This window comes from Furipterus horrens, unplaced genomic scaffold, assembly GCF_987537825.1.
Source record: "Furipterus horrens unplaced genomic scaffold, mFurHor1.1.pri manual_scaffold_5, whole genome shotgun sequence".
NCBI classification, from domain to species: Eukaryota; Metazoa; Chordata; class Mammalia; order Chiroptera; family Furipteridae; genus Furipterus; species Furipterus horrens.
This window is the reverse complement of record NW_028327175.1, coordinates 115,238,088-115,262,280: the sequence shown is the minus strand read 5'-3', so window position 1 is coordinate 115,262,280 and position 24,193 is coordinate 115,238,088. Positions and strand designations below refer to the sequence as shown.

The following is a 24,193-nucleotide window of genomic DNA, read 5'->3' as shown; positions in this document are numbered from 1 at the left end:
TCCACTGAGCATTATTTTTTTTAGGTTCATCTAAGTTGTAGTGTGTGCCAGTACTTCATTCCTTTTTGTGGCTGAATAACATCCCATTGTATAGCTAGACCACATATTGTTGATCACTTTATACATTGATGGACATTTGCATTGTTTCCACCTTTTAGCCTTCATGAATAGTACTATTATGAACATGTGTGTACATATATTTGTTTGAAAACCTGTTTCTAATTCTTTTGAGTATAAACCTGGGAGTGGAAGTGCTGGGTCATATGGTAACTCTATGGTTAACTTTTTATGGTTAACCTAACAATACTCTAATATGGTTTAAGAGCCAGGAGCTTGCAGTGCCCGCAGCCTCTGTGGTGCTAATCTGGACTGGTGACCCGTGAAGCTGATCAATGCCACCAATGCTAGCCCATGTTCATGGAGGGGCTTTGAAGCTATATTCAGAATTTTTCTTTCAAACAACAGATATCTAGCTGAAATATTAGTTATAAATAGTAAAAAAGAAAGAAAGAAAGAAACAACCTGAAATGGTCAATGAGTTAACAGTACATTCATAACAGCCAATAGAGATCATGTTGTAGAAGAAACCACACAACAGGACCTTCTGAGATGTGCAAACAATCTATAGCTGTGATGTCCAGTGCAGTAGCCACTGGCTACATGTGGCTTTTGAGCACTTGAAATATGGTTAATATGACTCAGAAACTGAATTTGAAATGTTATTTAAATTTAGTTAATTTAAATAGCCATGGCCAGTGGCAGGCATACTGGCTAGCACAGTCGTGGAAGAATATTAATGATCTGGAAAAGTGTTTGCAATAACTTAAATGAGAAAATCAAGTAGTAGGTGTGTTATGATCTTATTTTTGTTTAAAAAATATAGATATAAATATAGAACAATACTGGAAGGATACATATCAAAATATGTATCACATGGTTACAGTAATTTTTTGTTTATCTGTGCTTTTCTTTTTTTTTTTAATGTAAATATCTGATAGTATTAATACCTCTTTTTTTTCAGATTTAATGTGTTTTATTGATTAAAATATTACATTTGTGCCAATTTCCCTTCCCTCTGCTCCCCTCCACCCGGTGGCCCCCCTCCCTCCAGTTGTCCCCCCCTTTTAGATTATGTCCATTAGTTGTGCATACAGTTCCTCCCAACCTCTCTCCGTCTATTTCATTCCCTCCTACCATGATCCCCAATTCCTATATCATCTCCCTCCCTCTCCCCACTCCCCCTCCCTGTTGACCTCCCCCCAATATGCTTCCCGTACCCACAGTTCCTTTTCCACTCTCGTTGCCTGTTTAGTTTGCCTTTGTTTCATCTCCCTAGCTTCTGTTTTTTAAACCAGTCCCTTTAACATCTCATATAACAGTGGTTTGGATCTAATGAACTCTTTCAGTTTTATTTTGTCCTGGAAACACTTTCTCTGTCCTTCTATTCTGAATGACAGTTTCACTGGATAGAGTATTCGTGGTTGTAGGTTTTGGATTTTCATTACTTTGAATATTTCTTGCCAGTCCCTTCTTGCCTGTAGGGTCTCCCTTGAGAAGTCAGCTGATAGTCTAATTGGGACCCCTTTGTACATAATTCTTTTCTTCTCTCTTGCTGCTTTTAAGATTCTCTCTTTATCTTTAATTTTTGACATTTTGATTATAATGTGTCTTGGAGTGGTTCTCCCTGGGTCCAGTCTCTTGGGAACTCTCCTTGCTTCCTGGACCTGCAAGTCTATTCCCTTCCCCAAGTCTGGGAAGTTCTCCTTTATTATATTTTCACTCAATTTTTCAAGTTCTAGTTCATCTTCCTCACTCTCTGGCAAACCAATGATTCTTATGTTGGGCCTTTTATAGCTGTCCCAGAGGTTTCTGATCCTCTCATTGTTGCTTCCCATTTCCTCTCTCTGCATTGGTTGACTGCTTGTTCCTTCTCCATATTCCAGTTTGTTGAAGTGAACTCTGGATTTTTTTTCCTCACCATCTGTCTCGTATGTGGTTTTGTTCCTTTCGTTATGAATGTTTTTCGCTTCTTTCATATCTTTTTCCTGCTCTTTTGTGAATTCTGTAAGCCACCTGATAACAATGGCCCAGAACTGAGCCTCTGACAGGTTTCTTATCTGTTCATCTGTCAGGTTCTCTATCTGTTGCCTGGTGAGCTGTGTCACCGGGATTTCTATAGTTGTCTGCCTCATTTTGACAGATGCGTTTTGTTTTCTTGGGCCGGCTGTCGGGGGCAGTGCCTGTGTACGCGTCACAAATCAGCGACCGGCCGGCGCCTGCCTGTCCGCGACCTATTTCGCAGCCCTGTGGTGCTTTCTTTGGGGGCGGGGGTCCAAGGTGGATTCACACAGTTATTCAGCTAGGAGACCGGGATCCGTCCTCCCGCCCCCCTGGGCCTCACTGTTCAAGGCGATGCGGTGGCTGTTTTCCCCAGTGCTGGGGTCGCGCACTGCCAGGGGCTTGACTGCCTCTGGGCTTTTTCGCTGCCCCGCTGCTCACCGCAAACAGCGCTGCCCTCTTTAACTCTTACCTGCCCAAATGGCACCGCTGGTTTATAACTTCATATGTTGGGCTTCCGTGTAGTTTTATTTTCTGGAATTTCTAGTTATCCTTTGTTTTGAAGTAGTTGTATTCCTCTCTAGTTGTAGAGGGAGACCTAGCGTGTCCGTCTAAGCCTCCATCTTGGCCGGAAGTAGTCTATCTGTGCTTTTCTATGCTTTCTAAAATGCTGGCAATCAATGTGTATTACTTTAAATTTTTATTGTGGCTAAATATATACAATAAAGTATGTAAATGTTTACTGTACTGGTTGATGAGGTTTTTTTTTCTCCTCACTCAAGGACATGCTTACTGATTTTAGGGAGAGGGGAAGGGAGGGAGAGAAACATTGATGCGAGAGAGAAACATTGATCGGTTGCCTCTCACAAGCACCCCAACCAGAGACCAAACCCGCAACTTAGGTATGTGCCCTAAGTGGGAATTGAACCCACCACCTAGGTATGTGCCCTGACTGGGAATCAAACCTGGCACCTTTCCGTTTACAGGACATTGCTTCAACCAATTGAGCCACACCAGCCAGGACTTGATGAGTTTTTACATGTGTATATACACCTTCATAACTACCACTCAGATAAAAATGTAGAACAGTTCCAGCCCCTCAGAAGGCGGCTGTTTTACTTTATTTTTATTTTTATTGAGGTAAAATACACATAACAAATTAATCACTTTATAGCGAACAATTCAGTGGCATTTTGTACACTGACAATGTCTTGTAGCCACCACCTCTAGTGCCAGAACATTTCCATCAACCCAGAAGGAAACCCCTTACCCATTAGCTGTCATTTCCATTCCCTTTGCCCCCAAGTTCTGGCCCCCTCCAGTCTGAGTCTGGTTTTTACTTTTATAATTGGAACAATTATATATATTTTAAGACTTATAAAGCTCATCGGAGTTCCCCAGAGCCCTTGTAGGGCGGCCTCGTTTTGGGCGAAATTTGAGGGTGGCTTCCTGGAGGAGGTGGGACCCCAGCACCCTCTGCCAGCCACATATGCCTCCCACTGAGCTCTAGTTCTCCAACAGACACCTCATCACCATTCGCAAAGCCCACCTGCTGTCACGGCTTCGTCCAGCTAGTGCCAACAGCTATGAGTACCTGCAGCGGCAACAGATGAGGTGAGCAGACTAGGGTTCTGCCCCACGGAGGTCACTTAGGACCCAGGAGCCCTGCAGAGGCCTAAAATCTAGTCCCAGGATCCAAAGACTAACCCAGGGCATTGCCAGCTGTCTGCAAGGGAAACGGTTGGGGAGATAGCTAGGGCAGCAGACAGGCATGTGAGAAGCCACAGAGGAAAGGAGTGGACATATTTATTGGGCATCTATCACGAGCCAAGAATCGTTAGGGAAGGGTTTCTCATTTAAATCTCACAACCCCCTATGAGCTAGGATTAATGTGCCTGCTTCTCGCTGGAGGATGTACGTAATGACAGTGAGGCTTGCTGTGGCCGGGCAGACACTGCACTAAGCACTTTGATATATTTGACCTCATTAAATCCTTCCACTTTGCCCTCTGAGGTATATTCTGTTATCATCCCATTTCACAGTTGAAGAAACTGAGGCTCAGAGAACTTAAGCAACCTGTCCAAAGTCACAGGTAGTGAGTGGCAGAGCTGGCACATAAACCTGAGGGTTTCCACCAGACCCAGCTGGCTCCCTGAGTCTCAGCACCATCCATCACTGTCCTCACTGTGCCTGTCTGTATTCACCCACCAGGCCCCAGGCCTGTTTGGCTACATAACCCAAAATCAGCTGGAAGGAATTCCAGTCTTCCCTTGCTATTAGCCAGGCCCTCAGGGCCTGGTCTTAGGCCCCTTGGGGGTGGAGGGGTCTCCAGGTGGCTGCTGACCCTCCTGCCCTGTCCAAGGGAACAGCAGCAGCTACAGCAGCTTCAGGACCTTGGAGACCAGGAGGACTGGAGCAATGGCCCTGGGAAAGACGCCAACCTCAAGCTCAAGTCATGTAACTTGTCGACAATCTACCCCTATGGGGACCCTGAGGTGTTGGACTATGATACTGTGAGTCAGGCCGCAGCCTGGATGGTGGGCGACCCTGGGAGTGGGGAGGCATGCTCTGTCTGCTGGGCCTCTTTGTACACTACAGAAGCTCAAGGACACTCCCTTATTTGGGGTCTGGGCCATCCAACAGGCCGAAGTGGACATCCTTGGAGTAGACGGGATCCTGTACAAGGGCCGAATGAACAATCAGGACGGGGCACGACCACTGACCAGCATGGAGAAGGAGCTGGCTGGTGAGAGGCGTCAGGCCTTCCTGGGTACTCCTGCCTAGTGTCCTGGATTTGCTGGCCAGCATAAGCAGATGCAAGCAGGGCCCATAGCTGGCACCATCCCTGACTGGGGCATCCTCACAGTCACTTGCAAAAATTGGGTCCTACTGTATGCCAAGCACTGCACCCAGTGCCAGGGAGATAAAGGGGAGCAAAAGCAATGGTTTTGCCCTGGAGTCTCCAATGAAGTAGAAGAAGCACACTGTGAGCAGATAACTGAAAGTGAGGCTGAACAGCTGACCTGAAGGGAGGGCCCTGTACTGGGACAGTTTGTGACAAAGTATGCAGGCCTAGGGAGGGGTGCTGGTGGTCCTCCCAAAGATGGGATGCTGGGCTGGTGATGGGAAAGTTGTGACGAGGGATGCTGGTCCAAGGAGAGGGACAGGATGCTGCCCTGAGGCTTCTGAAAAGGGACTAGGGTTTCACTAGATGAAGGGGTCAGGTGGAAGGAGAGCAGTCCTGGTGGAAGGAATAGCAGGTGCAGAGGCTCTGGGGTGGATGTAAGCCAGGCACAATCAGAGACTCAGAAAGGTGAGTCCACCTGAGGGGCAGAGATTGGGATGAGGTTGTGTGTGATGAAGAGGACATGTGGACATACCCTGGAGGCCTCTGTCCTAATGTCAAGGGCAGTCTAGGATTGGGCTGGAAGACAGTCTGTCACACGTGTGGAATCAGTCCTCTGGCTGCTGCAGTGTCAAGGCCCTGGCTCCAGCTGCCTTCTACTGGGGACCCACCATTCAGCTCCAGCACTGGGCCAGCAAGGCCAAAAGGGCTGCCTTCTCTTACTGACCTTGTGACTCTGCCTTCATCTTTGCATAGACTTCTCCCTGTGTATTTTCCTCTTCTGTCTCTTTTAAGGATACACGTCATTGGATTTAAGGCTCAACTTAACCCAGTATGCTCTTGTATCAAGATCCTTTGCTTAATTACATTCACAAAGACCTTTTCTCCAAATAAGGTTACATTCACAGGTTACCGGGGACATCTTTTATTGGGCCCTCCCCCTGGCCCAGGAGGGCAGGACACCATCTTAACCCTACATATCCCCTGGAGCAAGGCTGTGGCCTGCAGCGTTTATGCTCCTTTCCCGGTGCCTGGCAGCGGATGCTGCTGAGACAGGACTCAGGATGGGCTTCAGGGATCACCAGGCAGGATGATAACAACAGTGACTAATATTTAATATCTGACTTCTTTTTTTAATTATATTTTATTGTTTATGCTATTATAGTTGTCCCAATTTTTCCCCCACTGTCCCTGTCCACCCCCACCCCCCACTCCCTCAGGCAATCCCCACACCATTGTCTGTTTCCATGGGTCCTGCATATATGTTCTTTGGCAACTCTATTCCCGGTGCTGTACTTTACATCCCCATGACTATTCTGTAAACTACCTATTTGTAGTTCTTAATCTCTTCACCTTTTTTCACTCATTCCACCACACCTCTCTCCCATCTGGCAACCATCAAGATGTTCTCTGTGTCTACGATTCTGTTCCTATTCTGCTTGTTTGTTTATTTGTTTTTAAGATTAAATTATTGATAAATATGTATTTATTGCCACTTTATTGTTCATATTTTTGATCTTCTTCTTAAAAAGACCCTTTAACATTTCATATAATACTAGTTTGGTGCTGATGAACTCCTTTAGCTTTCTCTTGTCTGGGAAGTTTTTTAACTGTTCTCTGATTCTAAATGACAGCTTTGCTGGACAGAGTAATATTGATTGTAGGTCCTTGCTTTTCATCACTTTGGATATTTCTTACCAATCCCTTCTGGCCTGCAAAGTTTCTGTTGAGAAATCAGTTGACAGTCTTATGGGAGCTCCCTTGTAGGTAACTCTCTGCTTTTCTCTTGCTGCTTTTAAGATCCTCTCTTTATCTTTAACCTTTGGCATTTCAATTATGATGTGTCTTGGAGTGGGCCTCTTTTGGTTCATCTTGTTTGTGCCTCTTTGTACTTCCTGGACTTGTATGTCTATTTCCTTCACCAAATTATGGAAGTTTTCTTTCATTATTTTTTTCAAATAGGTTTCCAAATTCTTGCTCTCTCTCTCTTCTCCTTCCAGCACCCTGATGATGCAAATGTTGGAAAGCTTGAAGTTGTCCCAGAGGCTTCTTACACTATCCTTTTTTTTTTTTTTTTTTTTTTTTTTTTTGGATTCTTTTTTCTTCTTGCTGTTCTGATTGGCTGTTTTTTGCTTCTTTATGTTCCAAATCTCTGATTTGATTCTCAGTTTTATCCACTCTACTGTTGATTCCCTGTAGATTGTTCTTTATTTCAATTAATGTACCCTTCATTTCTGACTAGATCTTTTTTATGCTATTGAGGTCCTCACTAAGTTCCTTGAGCATCCTTATAACCAGTGTTTTGAACTCTGCATCTGATAAATTGCTTATCTCCATTTTGTTTAGCTCTTTTTCTGGAATTTTGTTCTGTTCTTTCATTTGGGCCATGTTTCTTTGTCTCCTAATTTTGGCAGCCTCCCTGTGTTTGTTTTTATGTATTGGGTAGAACTATCATGTTTCCAAGGCTTGATGTAGTAGGTGTCCGGTAGGGTCCAGTAGCACAGCCTCCCCTATTACCCAAGCTCGGTACTCAGGGTGTGCCCAGTGTGTGGACTGTGTACACCCTCCTCTTGTAGTTGAGCCTTGCTTGTTGTTGGCATGTCCCAGGTCAGTCACCTCATGTGTTCTGTCCAGGGTCACACAGCATCAGCTACAAAGCAATCTGCAGATGGCTGCTACTTGTGCTGGGCTTGGAGGTGACCAGGAAAGGCCAAGCTGTGAACCAAAGCTGGCTGCTGCTAGTGCCAGGCCTGGGGCAACTTAGTGAGAGGTACAGGGCTGAAGCCAGTTGCTGCTTGTTTGGGAGCATTTAGGAAACTCTAAAGCAATGAGTCTGACATCTTGTCAGGCCCTGCAACAACCCAGGGAGGCACTGCACAAATAAGCAGGTAAGGACACCCTTGGTGGAGGGGCCAGGATGAACTTACACACCTGGCCCTTGTCACCACTAATTTCCTCTGCCTCCAGAGGAAGAGGCATGTCTTCCCATGGCTCATTCATTCTCAAGGCCCATAAGCTGCAAAGCAGGACCGAATCAAGACACCTCAACTGCTTTATCCTGCTTGGGAGGCAACAAAATCTAACTAGCATTAAATATCAATTAGAAGCCTACCTGTGGTCAGATCTTTTGACCAGTGTGCTCTTAGTGCTCATTTCTGTACTCAAAAGAACATTCTAATCCAAATAGTCACTATCTAAACCTAAACTAGCTGGTGTGAGCCCCACCCAGGTTCAGCCTGGTCCCAGATGCATTTATCTGTTCATCCCACTGTTTCCACCAACCACATCCTGCTGTGCATTCAGTCCTTTGCCAGCCCCACGGGGGTCACTGAGGGGTGTCCAGCTAGCCTCTGGTCTCCAGATGCCTATACTGTGGCCAGAATCTCAGGGTAGAGGAACAGCTGATCCCCAGTGAGTGATGCCCCCAGTAGGAGGGCAGGGGCGCATGCCGAGACTGGGAGTCAGCAGGCTGGACTTTCAGAGGATCTCCATGGAAGGCTGAGTACGGGCAGGACACAGGTGGGAGGCGGTGGCAGGGGCACAGAGGCAGAAGGTAGAAGTGGGGGAGTAAGAGACTTATCTCCTCACCAGCTCTGCGTGAACTGCCTAAAACACACCCCTGGCCAGGCCCCTTCCCAGTTCAGAGGGGCTACTGTAACAAATTACCAACAAATTGAAAGGCTTAAAACAGCCCAAAGTTATTTTGCCTTATTTCTTGAGGCCAGAAATCTGAAATGAGTCTTCTGAGCAGCCAGAAGGGCTGGTTCCTTCCGAGGCTGTGGGGGAACCTGTTGCCTTGCCGGCGCCACCTCCCGGAGGTCTCCCACATTCCTGGGCGGGTGTTCCCTTTCTCCATCTTCAAGGGGCATCACTATGACTTCAAATTCCATTCTTACATCTCCTGCTCTCACTCTGACCCTCCAGCCTCCCTTATAGGGACCTGTGGTTACATTGGGCCCACTTGGATAATCCAGGACCGTCTCCCTGTCTCAAAAGCCCTTAACTAAATCACGTCTGTAAAGTCCCCTTTGCCATGGAAGGTGATGTATTCACAGATTCCAGAGATTAGGACATGGACATCTAGGAGGGCATTGCCCTCAGGGTCCAGACTCCTTGGATGATCTGCAGGGCCCCTTGGCCTCATCTGTCCCCTTCATTCAACCTCATGGAACTGCTCTCTCACTCTCCCTCAACAAGCTGGGCTGGTCCTCACTTTGGGCCTCTGCCTATACTGTGTGCTCACCCTGGAACCCCTGGAGAGCCTTTCCTACTTACCAGGGCTCAGGTGTCCCTTCCCAACTGGAGTCTCCTGGCTTTTGCAGAGGCAGGAAGAGTCAGAGGAGAGCCCAGGAGGAGCAGATGCTGGGGTCAGGGAGTGAGTTTGTGTTTGGACACATACAGTCCAAGGTTGTAGGAGACGTCAAGGAGAGCACTGGACCAGCAGCTGGGCTCCCAGGCCTCACCGTGTCCCCATTTTGAATCTGTAGCCTAGGCCCACATCCCTTACCTTGAAAGGAAGCAATTCAACAATCTTACTGGTCGCTGGTTGGCAGTTTCCACCTCTGACTCATGGAGGGATACAGGTGCCAACTGGGGATCAGAGTGGGGGCCAGGGAGCACCCTCAGCCAGGCATTTGCTCTTGAGCAGAACCCATAAAGCACATGGGTAGTAGTTTGTAACTCAGGTTTGAGGGGCATGACCCAAACTAGATGGATCCCAGAGGTTCATGGGGAACCAAGCTGGTGCCAGTCTGGTTCCTTGTGGCTGTAGACCCTGCGACAGAGTTAGGAATACAAGAGGTTTTGAAGGGAAGAGCATTAACAAAGAGGAGGAAGGAAAGGGAGGGAGCAGGAAGAGACCCTCACACAGTGCACAGACCTGATAAGGTCCAGGCCAGATCAATGGGGAGCTTCCGAGCGAACAGCCCAGCAGATGGCCAAGCCCTGTGTTCCCATCATTGGTTGGAAGTGCTAACAAACCCTGAAGGTTTAACAGACCCCCAAAGTACTACAGGCCCTGAGAAGTGAACAGACTCCAAGGTGCTAACAGATGGAGGCTGTTCGCTCCCTGCATCCCTACAGCTGAGCACTAAGCTCTTTCTTAAAAGGAGATCTGTGTGGCATCTCCTGCTGCCTCATGGCCCTGGTCTCCTGAGCCCTCTTTGGTGCCAGGTGTGTTTAAGAAGTCACTGGGGAAACCCAGTGTAACCAAAATGAAGTTACTGCTCCCTTAGAATTTTTACTCCACAAAGGATGGTGAAATGTAAATGAGCTAATTGGTGAGTGAATCAGATGAAACATGGAAATGGGGAAGAGAATGACCAGGGAGAGGTCCCTGGTGGTCTAAAGGTCTCTGAGAAGAGACATTTGAAGCAGGAATTGTCAGGAGACAGCCAGAGATGGATACAGTGTTCAGGCAGAAGGAACAATTGGTGTCTTGCATAAGAAGGAGCTTAGTGCCCCCATAACTCTTGCCAGGCGCCAGGCATGGCCCTCTCCTCCAGACCCCTGTGTCTTTCGTGGCCACCCATAAGACCCTCCCCGCTCCTCCTCTTCCTTTCATCTTCACTCTCATGGCCTCTTTTCCTGCACGTTCCCACATCTTCTCCTGCAGCGGCCTTTGGCCTGGATTCTGGATGAGCAGTCATAGTGGTTCTTGACTGGACAGGGAGAAGGGGACACCTTGGGTTCAAAAGTGGAAGGTGGAGTAAAACTCAAAAGACCACATATTGCATGATCCCCCTTGAATGAAATGTCCAGCAGAGGCAAATCACTTCAACAGAGGTGATTTGGGGCTGGGAGAGAGGGGAGAATGGGGAGAGACTGCCTCATGGGTACCAGGTTTCCTTTTGGGGTAACGAAGATGTTCTGGAACTAGATGGAGATGTTTGCACAACCTTGTGAATGAACTTAGTGCCACTGAATCATTCCCTTTAAATGGTTAATTATATATTATGTGAATTTTACTAAAAAATGCACACACACAAAAGATGGACAGGAAGGTGGTGGCAGGGGCACCGTGGTCTGCCAAGCCCCTCCGCCACCCCCCCGCCACCGTGGGGTGGGAAGATCTAAAGAATTGCCAGACATTTAACTTGTAAGTAGTCCTGCCAGCATTTCACCTGCATCTTATTACTGTCTCTTCCCTGGCCTTGAGTTACTTTCAAAAACCCCTTTTCTAATATCTTAACTTTAAGAAGCTCAAGAAAGTGGGGAGAGAAGGTCCTTCCAGATACAAATAGGGAGGGCCGGGTGTATTAAGAGGGTGGCTTGAGAAACAGCAGTCCCGCCAGAGTGAAAATGCCTTTGCAGGAGCTAGAGGACAGGCTCAGGGATCCAGGGAGGGGCCAAGCTCTGGAAGAGCCACCACCCATTCCTGTCTCATCCCTTCTTTTCCACTAAGCTGTGAAGGTTCCACATCCCCCGATTCGAAACCTACATGAGCGTTTTGGTGCCATCCACCTCCGTGAGTACCTGCTCCCCCAACTGCCTGACCCAACTGGAATTCTGGTCGGGTCCCCCAGTCCCAGACTGGGGCTCTCCTGCCCCACGTCGCCCATCGCACATGCTCTGTCTGAGCCAGAGCCAGAGATGGCCCCCAGAGTGGCCCCCACCCAACACCCAGCTCCCTGGTCAGGCTGCCAGCTGTTCTGGGCTCCTGCTTCACCCTTCAGCCAGGCTTCCTGGCCTGGGCACCAGGCTGGGTGTCTTTTCCCAAGTGTCCAGTCAGCTGCAGAGGTGGGCTAAGGGAGCCATTGATTCTCCTGGGCCTCTCTGCTGGGGCCCCGTGAGCCAGGCTGAAGGGAACTGAGCTCCCCTGATTCATATTGCCCTGGATCAGGCATTTGTGGATGCTTTACAGTGTACAAAGCACTCAGTCCCTTCTTATCTCATCCAGTCCTCATCCCAGCTAGGGGTGGTGGGTACTGCTAGTCCATCTTAAAGGGGGGCGGGGTGGGGGCACAGTGGCCTTGGGCTGAGGAATGCAGGAGCTGGGACTCCTCTGGGTGCTCTGCTCCACTTTGTTGTCCACTCTGGTGTGCTTTATCTTGGGCTGCTCCCTCAACCTCCGGGAAGCTTAGGCTGCCTGAGACTGACTAGGAGAGCTGCAGTGAAGCACTTCCATCTTGGGGTTTCTCCTCTCCTTAGTCAGGCCAGCCTCCACCCAGAATGTTCTTAAGACAAATCATGGGTCTCTCCTGCTCCTCCCAGCCCTGCACCCCCGGGTCAGCAACCGCTCAGCCACTTCAGGCCCCCACCCAATGACACCAACTCAGCCTCCATCCATGCCACCCCTGCCATTGCTGCCGCCGCTGATGCCATCCCTGCAGGACCCCTCGCAGGCCTCAGGGTCCACCAGGCATCCAAGGCCTCAGCGCCTTGAGTCCCGAGTCAGCACACAGCCCACCTAGGAGCCCGACAACTGGTGAGCCTTGTGCCCTGTGCCCCCATCGTGCCTTCCACTCGACCCACCGGCCAAGACAGGCCCCGAGCCATGCCTGGGAAGATGCAGGGGCCCTGGACATAGGGGAGGGGTCTCCACAAGGGACTCATTGTGACCCAGTGACTGTTTTTGCTCTCTGCACACACACACGCACACACACACACACACACACCACAATCCTTATCCTACATTACATGAAGAACACAGCTTTCTAAATCGAATTTTCCACTATGCCAATTTAATTCCTTTACCAATTTTCAAGGAAACTTTCAGTTAAAGTGACTTTAAAAACACTTTCCTTTTTTGTTTTGCTGAAAGGATTTCATCTGTAACAGTTCCAGTTCCAGCTTCTGCCACTTTCCATTTTCTTTGGGGGCCATTATTTCTGCCAGGATCAATTTTCTCATGGGAACCAAATTTTACTGCATGCATTAAAAAAAAAAAATTATGTTGATTATTTCCACCAGTAATTACAATTCTGAAGTGAATGTTTAAAGAAGTTGATTATTTGTATGTACTTCTGGCTAATCCCTGAGAAACCTGGGGCAATACTGCTGGAATACTCTGGGACTGCTCTGTCCCATCCAGGGTTGGGGCCCTGCATGCCTGTGCGGTGTGCCTGGTTCCCATGCTGACCACCCATGTTCCTGGTGGGAAAAGAGCAAACTGGGAGGTCAAGACATTCCGACCTGGCAGCTGAGTGGCCCTCCTTAGATCACAGAGCAGGGTTCACACATGCCAGCCTGCCTAGTGCATGCCCAGCTTGATTTTTTCCCCTGGGACGGTTTATCCTTCCTGTCCTCCCTCTCAATTTCGCTCCCTTTCCACTCCCTAGCTTGTCCTGTGTGCTTTGTCCTTAATATACTTCTGACACTTCTTTCCCATCTAAGACTAAAAAAATTTCCCTTCTGTGCAGTATTAGGGCATGACCCCCCTCCCTAACACCCACTAGAGGGCCCTGGGATGGTGGAGTGAGTTGGAGCGAGGTGGGGAATGAGCAGTCTGAGGGTCTGCACTGGGTGAGGACTTGGGTCTCAGGGCTCTGCCTGGGAGCTGGCATGGAGGGTTACCTAGACCTGATGGCCGTGGAGTCTGGGGACACTGTGTGCCTGCCCCTTCCCGATGGTCTCTCAGCCCTTCTCCCAGCTCCTTGCTGGTGACCACTCCCAGCTCTGATTTCTTTTCTCTCTCTAGGGATTGTGTCCAAGTGGGACCAAGCTCTCCCTGACCCAGGCTCACGCTGCCTGCTGTGGGCACTGGCACTGCGGCCCCGCCTCCACCCCCACCCCCATATCACAGATGACTATTTTCGTCAACTTCTCCCCAGAATAAAGTTTTTCATCTTTCACTCTTCTGAGTGGGGATGAGGGTAAATGGCCCGGTGTCCTCTGTGGAGGATGGCTTGGCCTGCCCCACGTGGCGGGGTGAACCTGCTGATTCCTCCTTAAGCCACCACTTCAGCGTCAGCTTCCCAGAGCCACTGCCCAAAACCACCATGGCGGGCCCTCAGCAGAGAATTGCAACCAGCCTTTCCTTCTCCGCCATACTCCCCACTGTGGCAAAGTGCGTGGGCTGCCCAGGTCTGTGTGGTGGGCAGACGAGGGGACTGTGGCCAGGGTTATTGGTGTGACTTGCCCAGGGTCACACATGAGGCCTCAGCTCTCCAGCCCCCACCCATGAGGCCATACTTCTTGGGTGAAGACCTGGACTTCCATCACCTCTCCAAATCGAAAAGGGAGGCAAAGCCTGGCTCCGGCAAACAGGAAGCTGGGGGTTCCTGGGGAAGCACCCCACACCAGCTTTGTCCCCTAAAACCTTGACATGAGGGCACCCACAGGCACCTGGAACACCTCATTCAGCCCCTCACGTTGATCTCCACTCAGCCCCTCCAAGCTGCCTTCTGAGCCATTCCTCAGGTTTACATCAGAATCAGTGCCTACACAGTTCCTGCAGCTGAGGGAGTGGAATGAGGCCCAGGTAGGTCACTATGTAATCGTTTGCATTCTGACAGACCCCCTCAGTGCTCTGGAAGGTGGGAAACCAGGAGCAATCACAGGGTGGGGGAAGCTGGCCTTTGGCCTGGTCCCAGGTTGCAAGGATCCTGCCTCCTAATCCCATCCCCAGGGAGTGGGAACTGAAGGCCTTAAAAGCTGGAAGCCAGCTGCTGTGCCCACTCCCAGGGCAGCTGCCTCAGGTGGGTGGCCCACCCCATGCCAGCAGGGGAAACACCTGGAGAGCAGACAGTACCAAAGGTGGGGTCAGCAGAAAGGTGATTTTGGAAAACCCTAGGTCCAGCCTCCTCTCTGCAAAGAGGATCACAGTTCCTAACCTGGGACAGAGGCAGGGCCATGATGGACAGGGAGGAGGGTGACCAACTGTCCTAGCCTGCCTAGGAGTGAGAGGGGTCCCTGGAACTTCCGGTTTTAAGACTCAGATAGATCGGTCACACGAGGGGGAAGTCATGTGGACTGTCTGGGTACGTGGGGCTGCATGAATGAGCTGGCAGGAAGGGGAGATAAATGCCTCTTACTAAGCATTGGGTTCTGCCTCGAGGTGCTGCTAGAATGGAGATGCTGGATGGTAACCACCTTAAACCCCCATATTCAGCCCTACAACCAACCGATGCAAGTTAAAGGGCCACTGAACATTTTCTCCCGTTCAGTTACCATGAACTCATTAATCCTATGGTATAAACAATCGACAACAGCTAACGTGTTTCAAACAAGCTGAGCTGCATCGGAAAAAGGCACCAGGACCCAAAAGCAGGCTGCCAGAAGGTGGCAGCTGAGGCACTGGAAGGAAGGCCTCCTGTGCAGGGTACTGAAATCAGTACACATTGGTCCCCTGTCACCATCACCTTGGCTTGACCCCCGACTTTGCATGAATTTAGGGGCTTTTGGCAGAGACCCTCCAAAACCCACACATTAGCCAGAGAAAGGGTTCTCTTCTCCCTCCCACTTCCTCCTCTTGCCCATGGCTTCACCAGGATCCACAGAAGATGTCCTCACCAGTATTTGCAGCTGTTATTCCCTAGATGAGAAATGTCCCCAGAAAGCAGAGCAGAACTCTGCCAATAGGGTCCCAGCGCCTTGTGCTGTGCCACTGACAAGGCCTCAGCCACCCTGGAAGTGGTCCCTCCCCACCCTCCCCTGGAGGACCCAGCACCCTCACCCCTAAAAGAGTGGTGATCTTTTAAGGCTCATTTGAAATACATACATTGCTCAATCATAAGCTGTGCCTAAGCAACCAGACCTTTCTCAATGCAGTCATTAGAAATAGCTTTGCCTCAAAATATCTCAATTTGGCCAACCTGGGCAGCCTCCCCAACACTGACACTGGGAAGCAACCAGAGTCAAAGCCAGTCTGTCCTCAGATGAGACCTCAGAGACCTCCAGGGCTGCAGCAGTCCTACCCGCCGGGTTTGGGAGCCAGCCTCAGCAACAGCGTGGTTTTCTTCAGCGGCACATGTGTTCTCAGAGCCCTAGAAAGAACCTGGGGACTTTCAGCAGCCCTGGGAGCCTGTCTGTTGTCCAGGGAATACTCCAGGGGAACAAGCCCTTCTCTCTTTACAGCTGTGTAAAGAAGGAGCCCTGCCTGCCCACAGGAAGCATGTGAGTCACCCTCCATCTGCCAGGTGCTCCTCAGAGCAGGGCACTTACTTTAATCCCTTTCAGATTCCAGCCAACTCCAACATGAAAGTTAGACACACACACACACCTCTTGGTGGCCAGTGCAGTGGATTGGCTGGCCAGCCAAGGGCAGGCTGTCCCCCCACCATAAATGGTCGGCTTCAGCTAGTTGTGGCCTTTATGCAAACTTGGGCAATATTACAAATTTCCAAGCTAAGCCAGAAGTGAGGCTTTTCATGTAAACTCTCCTGATTTTAAAATGTTGGCAAAGAACAAAAACAAAAACAAAACCATAACAAATAATCCCCACACCACCATGCAAGCCAAACAGCACACATCAGGGGACTGTGAGTTTGCAAACCCCTAAGATAACTATGCCCAAATCTTTTAATGGCGGACCAGAGGGCACAACTACGTCTTGTCACTTCTGGAGGCCAGATCTTCATTGCCACATAGTGTCACATCCCCTCTTCAGAAATGAGATACGCAGAGCTCAAATCACATGCTTTTAAGCAACTTCATGGATGTAAATGGTGTTTTTTAGAATGGAATTTTGGAAACAATCATTTGGAATTCAAGTCTGGAGGTCATGTAGGACATGACCAAGCCCAGAAGAGGCTACACTTTGAGGTAACAAGGACAGTTTTCCCAGGGGATGCCCGAGTCATCTTAAGATTCAGCTGAACCTGGCTGTAAATATCTGTTCCAGTTGTACACCAGCACCTTGGCTTTTTAGCCAGTTTATACTGGAGTATGTAGTAGATGGTTATTGATGCCTTCAGTTTTGCTCCTGAGATTCCAGGCTTGGGGAAGTTAAGGTTCCAGGTTCTCCATGTCACACTTGAATTCTGAGGGCATGTGGCACCTATGTAGGCCCACCTCTGGCTCCCCTTGAGTTTGTCTGGTTCACTTCTGCAGCCATTCCCTTGCCTTGATATGCTGACAGGGGGCCCCAGGAACACCTGGCAGGCCTCTCTGCACTGCTGGAAAGTCCCCAAGTCCCCAGGTCCAGCTCCAGCCCTGCCCTCTGCTTCCTCTTGCTCTGAGTCCCACCTTGCCTGGGGCACCTATCAAAAATCAGATCGCTGGGCCCTACTCCAAACAGTTGTTTCAAGCACCCAAAGGACTCTTATGCTTTGTAAGTTTGTGCCTGGTTGGAAGCACTTGGGAGCCATTTTACCTTTAATAACAGCTTTGACATAATGAACACCCTACAAAATCCACCCTTTTAAAGTGTGCATTTGAATGGTTTTTAGTTTGTTTACAAAATCTATCAGCAATATCCTGGGAGTGTTTAAAACTATACTGTCAGAGCCTCCCAAGACTCTGACATGGTGGGCCCAGGAGTCTGAGGGTGCTTGTATTTTCAGAGCCCCCAGGAGTCATTTTGCCTTGTCTATAGATATTTTTTGTTGTCACATGAGGGTGCTACTGGCATCTTGTGGATAGGGGCTGGGATGCTGGCCAACATCCACAGTGCACAGGATACGCCCATGGTAGACAGTGACCCAGTATCAATGTCTACAGTGCCCAAGTTGGTAAAACTGTATCTACAGGAACCTCAAGTCCCTTCCAGCCTAATGTGACCCTCTGGGACCTCTGGGCCCAGCCCACATGGCCCCCAGAAACAGAAATGGGCCTCACCTCCAACAGATCAGCACTTAAAGAGATACTTCGCAAGCTGGGGCCTGAGGTCTGATTTCTAACAAGTCCCAGGTGATGCTGTTGGTATGAGGACCGCATTTTGAACAGTGAGGGTGTGGTTCACGTACAGACCCACGGGGGCCTGCCTCAGGTCGAGCCCTGCTGTCTTCAGGACTGCAAATTCTAGATGGTGCAGCCTCCAAAACATACAGTCACCTCAGTAATCAGTTCTCTGGGAGAGCCCAGGCATGCTCACTTCACACAGCTGATAACCCAGAAACGCTTCCCTCTGCAAAACATTTTCCTACCACTTGAAGAGGAGCTGTGCCAGTTTCCTGAGAATTTTCTTCCATCCAAAAGAATGGAGACGCTGCACCCCAATGTACCCCAGGCAGAGTCATGTCCTCTCTGGACTCTTTAAGACTGTTGGAAAGTGAGTTTCAAGGTGAGGACACATTTCCAGGATGTAAGCAACAGTTCAAGCGGGGGCCGATGGTTGGTCTTCAGTGACAACCAGAGTAAACAAACGTCCCAGGTGGGCTTCATCAAGGGCCTATCCAGATTCCAGCAGGGCAGAGGCCTCCTTGTCAGGAAGCTCAGCCCCGTACCTGGGAGCAAGAGAGGACTGTTGGTGGTGAGTGCCACGTGTCAAGCAGACCTTCCAAAATAGGGAAAACTCTTCAACCCAGGCACTATCCACATAGCACAGAGATGCCAACCAAGGTGGGGCTGGGCAGGTTCTTCCTGATTAGGGAGTGAGGTCTGCTGCTGAGGAGCTGCAGAGGGCCACAAGGACGCACTCCCCCCGAGTGCAGCTAAGGGCAGAATGGGGAATCTGGCTTCTTCCTTGGGGCTAGATAAGGTACCTGCCCCAGCCCAGCTTGGAAGCAGCCTGTCTCCTTAGTGACCAATGGTTTGAGCACTGGTTGGACTCTGCCCTAGGCTGGTGTGACTTTGTCACTAGCCCCTACTGGCTCTGCACTGAAGCCTGCAGACTACAGGCACTGTGGCCTGCACCTCCCCAAGGGAGAACCCTGCCCCACCCAGCACATTTGCTGGAGGTCAGGTTTGAGGGTGCAGCCTGCAGCCAGCCACTGGGGCCCTGAGACAGGAAGAAAGGTCCTTATGTGAAACTTAGACAGGAAGGCAGTTGTCAGCCTTGGAAGTCAGGACTCCTCTAGCCAGGAAGGGGGAAGGGTGGGCAGACAAAGGCTGCGATTCTGGGAACACAAGCCAAAAATTAACTTCATGGGAAAAGCCTTTGGTAGGCAGGAAGATGCCACAGCATGTTGTGGTCGAGAAGACAGCAACACACAGGACAGTGTGAAGCCAGGCTAGATTGGAGGGTAGCCCTCTGTTCTGGACTCAGTTTGCAACCTCCTCCCACCCTCCACACACAAAGGGCCAGCTGGCAGCAAAGCTTAGGATACAAGACAAGACCACAGAGCTTGGTGGTAGTTTGGAACTCCTTCTCCTTTGTTAAAAGGGGGAAAGGAAATGGGTATAGGGTTTGCCTGGGCTCTGGGGGAGGCATGCAGGCAGTCCCAGCAGGCAGGTGCTGGGGGATGGGTGAGAAGAGTCCTGGAGTTTCCCACAATCCTTTTCTCTGCAAGGAACAGCAAGGCTGGCTGCTGAGGGGGGTGGGGTGGGAGGAGAGGACCCTGGGGAAGGGGGCGACGGGTAAGGGGCTCACTCTAACATGCAAAGTCCAGCTGCCCCATAAACTAGGTTGTTTCTTGAATAGTGACATACGTATAAATACAGACACAGCCACACGCACACATGCGGAGAAGGCTCTGCATTCACGAGGGTGGGGAATCTAGGCCTGCCGGCCCCAAGGAGCTCCAAGGTAGGAACCAGGCAAGTCTCCACGGACTCCTGAGGTTGAGTGAGTCCTCTGGGGAAGCGTGCTTGGCCTCTGAAGTCCTGTCCTCCAGCACTCAGATGATTCTGAACCAAATCCATGCAAGCTGGGTGCCACGAGCCGGCACTTCTGTAATCGTGAGCAGTCTATGTGCTGGCACAGGGGGGTCCAGTCTCTCCCCTCCAGGGCTCCAGGGAAAGGGGGTGCAGACAGAGGAGGGTAAAGGGGCCCGTGGAGATGTCTTCTCCCCCGCCCCACAGGGTCCAGGCTTCCGGGAGGGGGGAGGGGCCTCCCTTATCTCTCAGCCTCCATTGCAGGGTGAGCCCTTGGTTCTGAGGCAGCCTGTTGGGGGGCCAGGGGTGGCCAGTCTGATGCTGGGGAAGGGGGTGCCGGAGTCCACAGGGGCGGCTGCTGAGGCTGGTGGTGCTGTGGCCCCCCAGGGGGTGAAGCCACCATTGGCCAGCTGGGTGCTGCAAAGCTGCTGGTGGCGGCGTGGGGCAAGTGCGGCGGGGGTGACGTGGCTGTGGTGGCCATTGGGCTGCCACTGCCACCACCGTGGAAGCTCTCAGAAGCCTTGAGACGGGAGAACATGGTGAGGGCGTCGGGGAAGTTCGGGGGCGTTGCAGGGGTGTTGGCAGGAGTGCACATCTGTGGGGAGGAGAGCAGAGAGGGAAGGGTAAGCACCCTTTCTGGAAGGCCCCCAATCTCCCACTGGCTCCTAGTTGGAGACACATGCCCAGTCTCTGTTGGGAGATTTTGTGCCCCTACCTGGATGCACCTGACTCCCCCCACAGTTCACCAGCCTGGGGCTCACAAAGGAAAGGTGGGGTGCTGAGATGGACGGGCCCACTACACCTGCTGGTGGCTCATCCCAGCAGCTGGGATTCTGAGAACAAAGGCAGAGAGCCACTGCAGCTTAAACTGGGAGACCCCTGCACAGCTGCCCCTGAAGCTGCAGGAGACACTTACCATCTGGTGGTGATGGTGACTGTAGGGGATGTTGGTCTCCTGGAAGAAGGCGCTGAGGGCTGTCTGTGGGAAGAAAAGCTCAAGCTTATCCTCAGCACCCTGCCCAGCCCTACTGTTTCCCTCTTTTCCAGGTTCTCTGGGACTTGGTGCGGCCCTGGCCTGGCTACCGAATAGGAAAGGTGAGTTGAGGCAGCGTTCCTGTCACCACTTGACCCCACCACTTCCTGAGGAGGCCCCTTGGACCCCTGAGCAGGTATGGTGGGTGGTGAAGACCCTCACAATACTGTCTACCACCTGGACACCAGGTGCCTCCTGTTTGCCCATACCTGGTGTCAAAACTGTGACCTGGAAGGCAGGCAGCACCCTTGCCTGCCTCACAGGGAAAGGCCTCCCAGAGACCTCAGCCCAACTATCACCAACTCCAAAGGTGAAATCTACTCGTCTCTGAGACTGTTTCCTCATCTCTGAGCCAGGGGATGGTAAAGACCCCCAGATATTGAGCCTGTGACCCACCTGTCCCTCTCCTTGGATAACCAAGGGACTCTGCTCTGGGCCTCAGTTTCCCCATCGGCACTATAAGGGGACTGAACTGGTGACTTTCAGGTCCTCCTCCCTTGCAAGAGTGACCTCCTAAGGTCCACGTTCTAACTGGGAAAGCCAGAATTAATGGGGATGGTTTGGGTCTGCACTCTCTGCCCTGCTCACGTGAGCCTCCAGCAGAATGTTCTCAACGTGACATTAACAGGAGGATGGCATAGGTGGGGTTTACACCCAGGACTGTGAAGAGGAGACGAGAGCTGGCCTGGGTAAGACCAGATCATCTGAAGGCCCCGAGGGACTGGAATGAGGGGGCTGAGGGCCCCAGAGTGGCCCCTGGGAGCCCCCAGAAAGGCGCTGACATTTGCTGTGTCTTGGCTCAGCCCCTGCAGGAGGGCATTGAAGAAAATAAGGGAACCAGCTGCTCTTGCGCAAGTGCTGGGAGAGGGAACCTGTCAAGTGTGTGAAGGGTCCACCAGGCCCTGCCAAGTTCTAGACCCAGCTCTGAGCAACCCCTGCTACTTTGCCCACCATCACCACTCCCTCAGCCTGGGCCCCCACAACTCTGCGCTGCCCGTCCCTTCCCCTGCTCCCAACATACCTGGCTCTCAGAGCTTCCCTGGGGATTTTGTAATTTTCTTAAAGTAAAATCAAGTGAATTACTCTGGACATTTCCTGCTCAAACACCCTACCTGTGTCCCCAAACAAGGGTGTGGAAGCTAGGGGAAGAGGGGTTCTGGTCTCTAACCACCACCTCGTGATCCCCCGCCCCACCTCTGGAGCTCTAGGGACACACCCAAACCATTCTTCTCCCAATAGTAGCTCCAAAGGCCACTGAGTGTAAGGATTCCAGGGAGAAACATCTGCCCCACCCTTAAAGCAGACAGAAGTTCCCCCTCCTCCTGCAGCCTCTGTCCCCATTAACACCTGAATCACACAGAATATGACCCAAAAAGACAGTCTCCAGCTGGCTGGGTCAGCCCTTCAGCTAGTAGGCTGCCAGCTGAGGCATGGAAGGCAGAAAGGGGTCAGCTATAAGGAGACTCTCCCACACTGAGACCTAAGGTTTTGTGGTTCATGTTCCATTTTCACCTTAAGTAAGCCTTCCTAGTATCCATATCCCCATTTTATAGATGGTGAAACTGAGACTCTCGGATCCCTGGGCACAAGGGTCCTACCCCTGGGGGTCATCAGAGCCCCCATCTACAAGCTGCTCCTGTGCCTGCTGGGACCAGAGTCTTTCCCCAGACATTTCAATCCTCAGAACTCCATTTTCAATTCCTGTGATCTATCAACACCAGTCTGCACTGCCTGAGTGACCATCAAGCTGGTGCCAGGCTCTGTGGGCTTAGCTGAAGTGTCTGTCCACTGGACACCTGCTTGCCCAGCCCTGTGCAGGAAGGGAGCCATGTATGCAGATGTGGGACTCAAGCAAACTGCCATGAATGTGGTTTTGCAAGTTTTGCCACATCTAGCCCCAGAGACAAACAGGCTGATTAGGGAGCCAGCTTCCTGGAGGGTGGGGCTGCCAGCCTGGGGAATGGGGGGCATTCACCCCTTAGAGGACAACTCACACCCCCAACATACAGAGGGAAAAACTGAGGCCAGAAAAGGGAAGAGACCTGCCTAGAGAGGCCATTTCCTGGTGTGAAGGCCATACGGAGTCCTCAGATCTCTGGTGGGAAGGAGGTGAGCAAAGATCCTTTGGGTGGATAAGCCACTGGGTCTCCAGATTGTCCCAATGTTAGGGTGGGAATTCCGATCCCTTCCAACCTTCAGGCAGTTCCCCTGGCTCCTGGTTCTTCTTTCAAGCTGAAACACCTTCTCTGGGCCCACTCCCCATTGGAAACCAGGTTCTTGGGTCCGTACTAAACACAGTCACTACCACTAGGCTGGGGCTGGGCCCTTACACCTGTGAGGGATGGACCTTAAGGGGCTCTGGCCTCATCCCTAGATAACACCCTGTATTATTTCTGGGGTGACTGAGTTAGGTAAGGTGGCCTCTTGGCAGCACAAGCAGTGGGCATTAGTGCACTACGGGTCAGGGAGCCCTGGGGAGTGAGGGCTGGACTGGGGCAGCCGCACCTCCTGTCCAGCTGACTTAAAGCTACTGAACCGCACACCACGCCTGCACTGTGCAGGTAGGTGTCCTTGCCAGCAGAGAGGGCCTCAGCACAGGACTGTACACTTGGGTGCACACGCATGGGCACTAGCAAGGAGCACACACCCCAGGTGGACTGCGTGTTTACACATGCCAATATGTCCACACGCAGCGTGGCGCGTGCGTATATACAAACGCACATGTACATTGGCACACGCTCCTCCGGGCTGTCTACCAGGCATGCAGACCCACACACGCGGGGCGACTCCAACCGTGGGCCCCAGGGCTCTCCTTCCTCAGCCCCGCGGTTCGGGGAGGAGAGATGGAACAGGGGCAGCGCGTGTCCTCCTTCCGGCCGCCCGCCACATTGCCTGTCCGGGCGCCGGCGCCGCCCCGCCCTAGCCTTAGGCGGAACAAAAGTGGGCCTCCCCCCCCCCCCGCATTCCCACTGCCAGGGGGGGTCTTCGGATTCGGGATTCTGGGCGGAGGCAGGTCGCTCCTCCTGCTCACCCAGCACAGGCGGCGTTTGCCGGGGCCGCATAGACGCGGCCGCACTGCTAGACCCGACTCTACGCGGCATGTGTGCGCGCTGGGGCCCGAACCCTAGCCTGCGACTGCTAGACACCCGGCCCAATACGCGGACCCCATCGGCCCCCCAGCCCCGGCGGAGGGCGCACCCGCACGTGTCCACAGCGCACACGCTCCGCGGCATGCGCCACCACGCGGGACGAGACCCTCCAACCCCGCTCCTTGGCCCCCCGGCCGAGCCAGCCGCGCACCTCGAACTGCCAATGGGCCGCCTGCAGCAGCTGCTTCGCCTGGTCGGCCGCGCAGCCGGCCGTCAGCACGAACTGGTTGATCATGACCTGGTGCTTAAGCTCATCCATGTTCACGGACATGGCGCTACCGCCGCCGCGATACCCGCTCCGGCCTCCCGCCGCCCCGCGCTCCGCCGCTCACGCGTCCACCATTAGCGAGCCGGCTCAGGCTAATACAAATATTTACTGTGCAGCTCTGACTCACCGAGCCTCGCCTCGCTCCGAGGCCGCGGGGGGCATGCTGGGAGATGTAGTCCGCACTGCGCCCGCCCGCGCTCCTTCAG

The 24,193-nt window shown here is 51.7% G+C and overlaps 2 protein-coding genes across 2 annotated transcripts in view; one reads left to right on the top strand and one right to left on the bottom strand.

Moving 5' to 3' along the window:
- Positions 1–12,315, top strand: part of CUNH16orf96 (chromosome unknown C16orf96 homolog) — a 39,459-nt gene extending 27,144 nt beyond the window's left edge. Inside the window, exons 12-16 of the mRNA XM_090279160.1 lie at positions 3,580–3,672; positions 4,421–4,571; positions 4,702–4,804; positions 11,307–11,369; positions 12,116–12,315. Of these exons, the coding sequence (XP_090135286.1) occupies positions 3,580–3,672; positions 4,421–4,571; positions 4,702–4,804; positions 11,307–11,369; positions 12,116–12,315 (610 nt within the window). The remainder of the gene's footprint in view (positions 1–3,579; positions 3,673–4,420; positions 4,572–4,701; positions 4,805–11,306; positions 11,370–12,115) is intronic.
- A 6,760-nt stretch (positions 12,316–19,075) lies between these two features.
- On the bottom strand, positions 19,076–24,102 carry UBALD1 (UBA like domain containing 1). Its single transcript, XM_090277089.1, has 3 exons — positions 23,871–24,102; positions 20,454–20,516; positions 19,076–20,132 (listed from the first exon to the last, which is right to left on the bottom strand). The coding sequence occupies exons 1-3, from the start codon at positions 23,988–23,990 to the stop codon at positions 19,779–19,781; spliced, it is 537 nt and encodes a 178-aa protein (XP_090133215.1). The 5' UTR covers positions 23,991–24,102; the 3' UTR covers positions 19,076–19,778.
- Between the last annotated feature and the right edge of the window lie 91 nt (positions 24,103–24,193).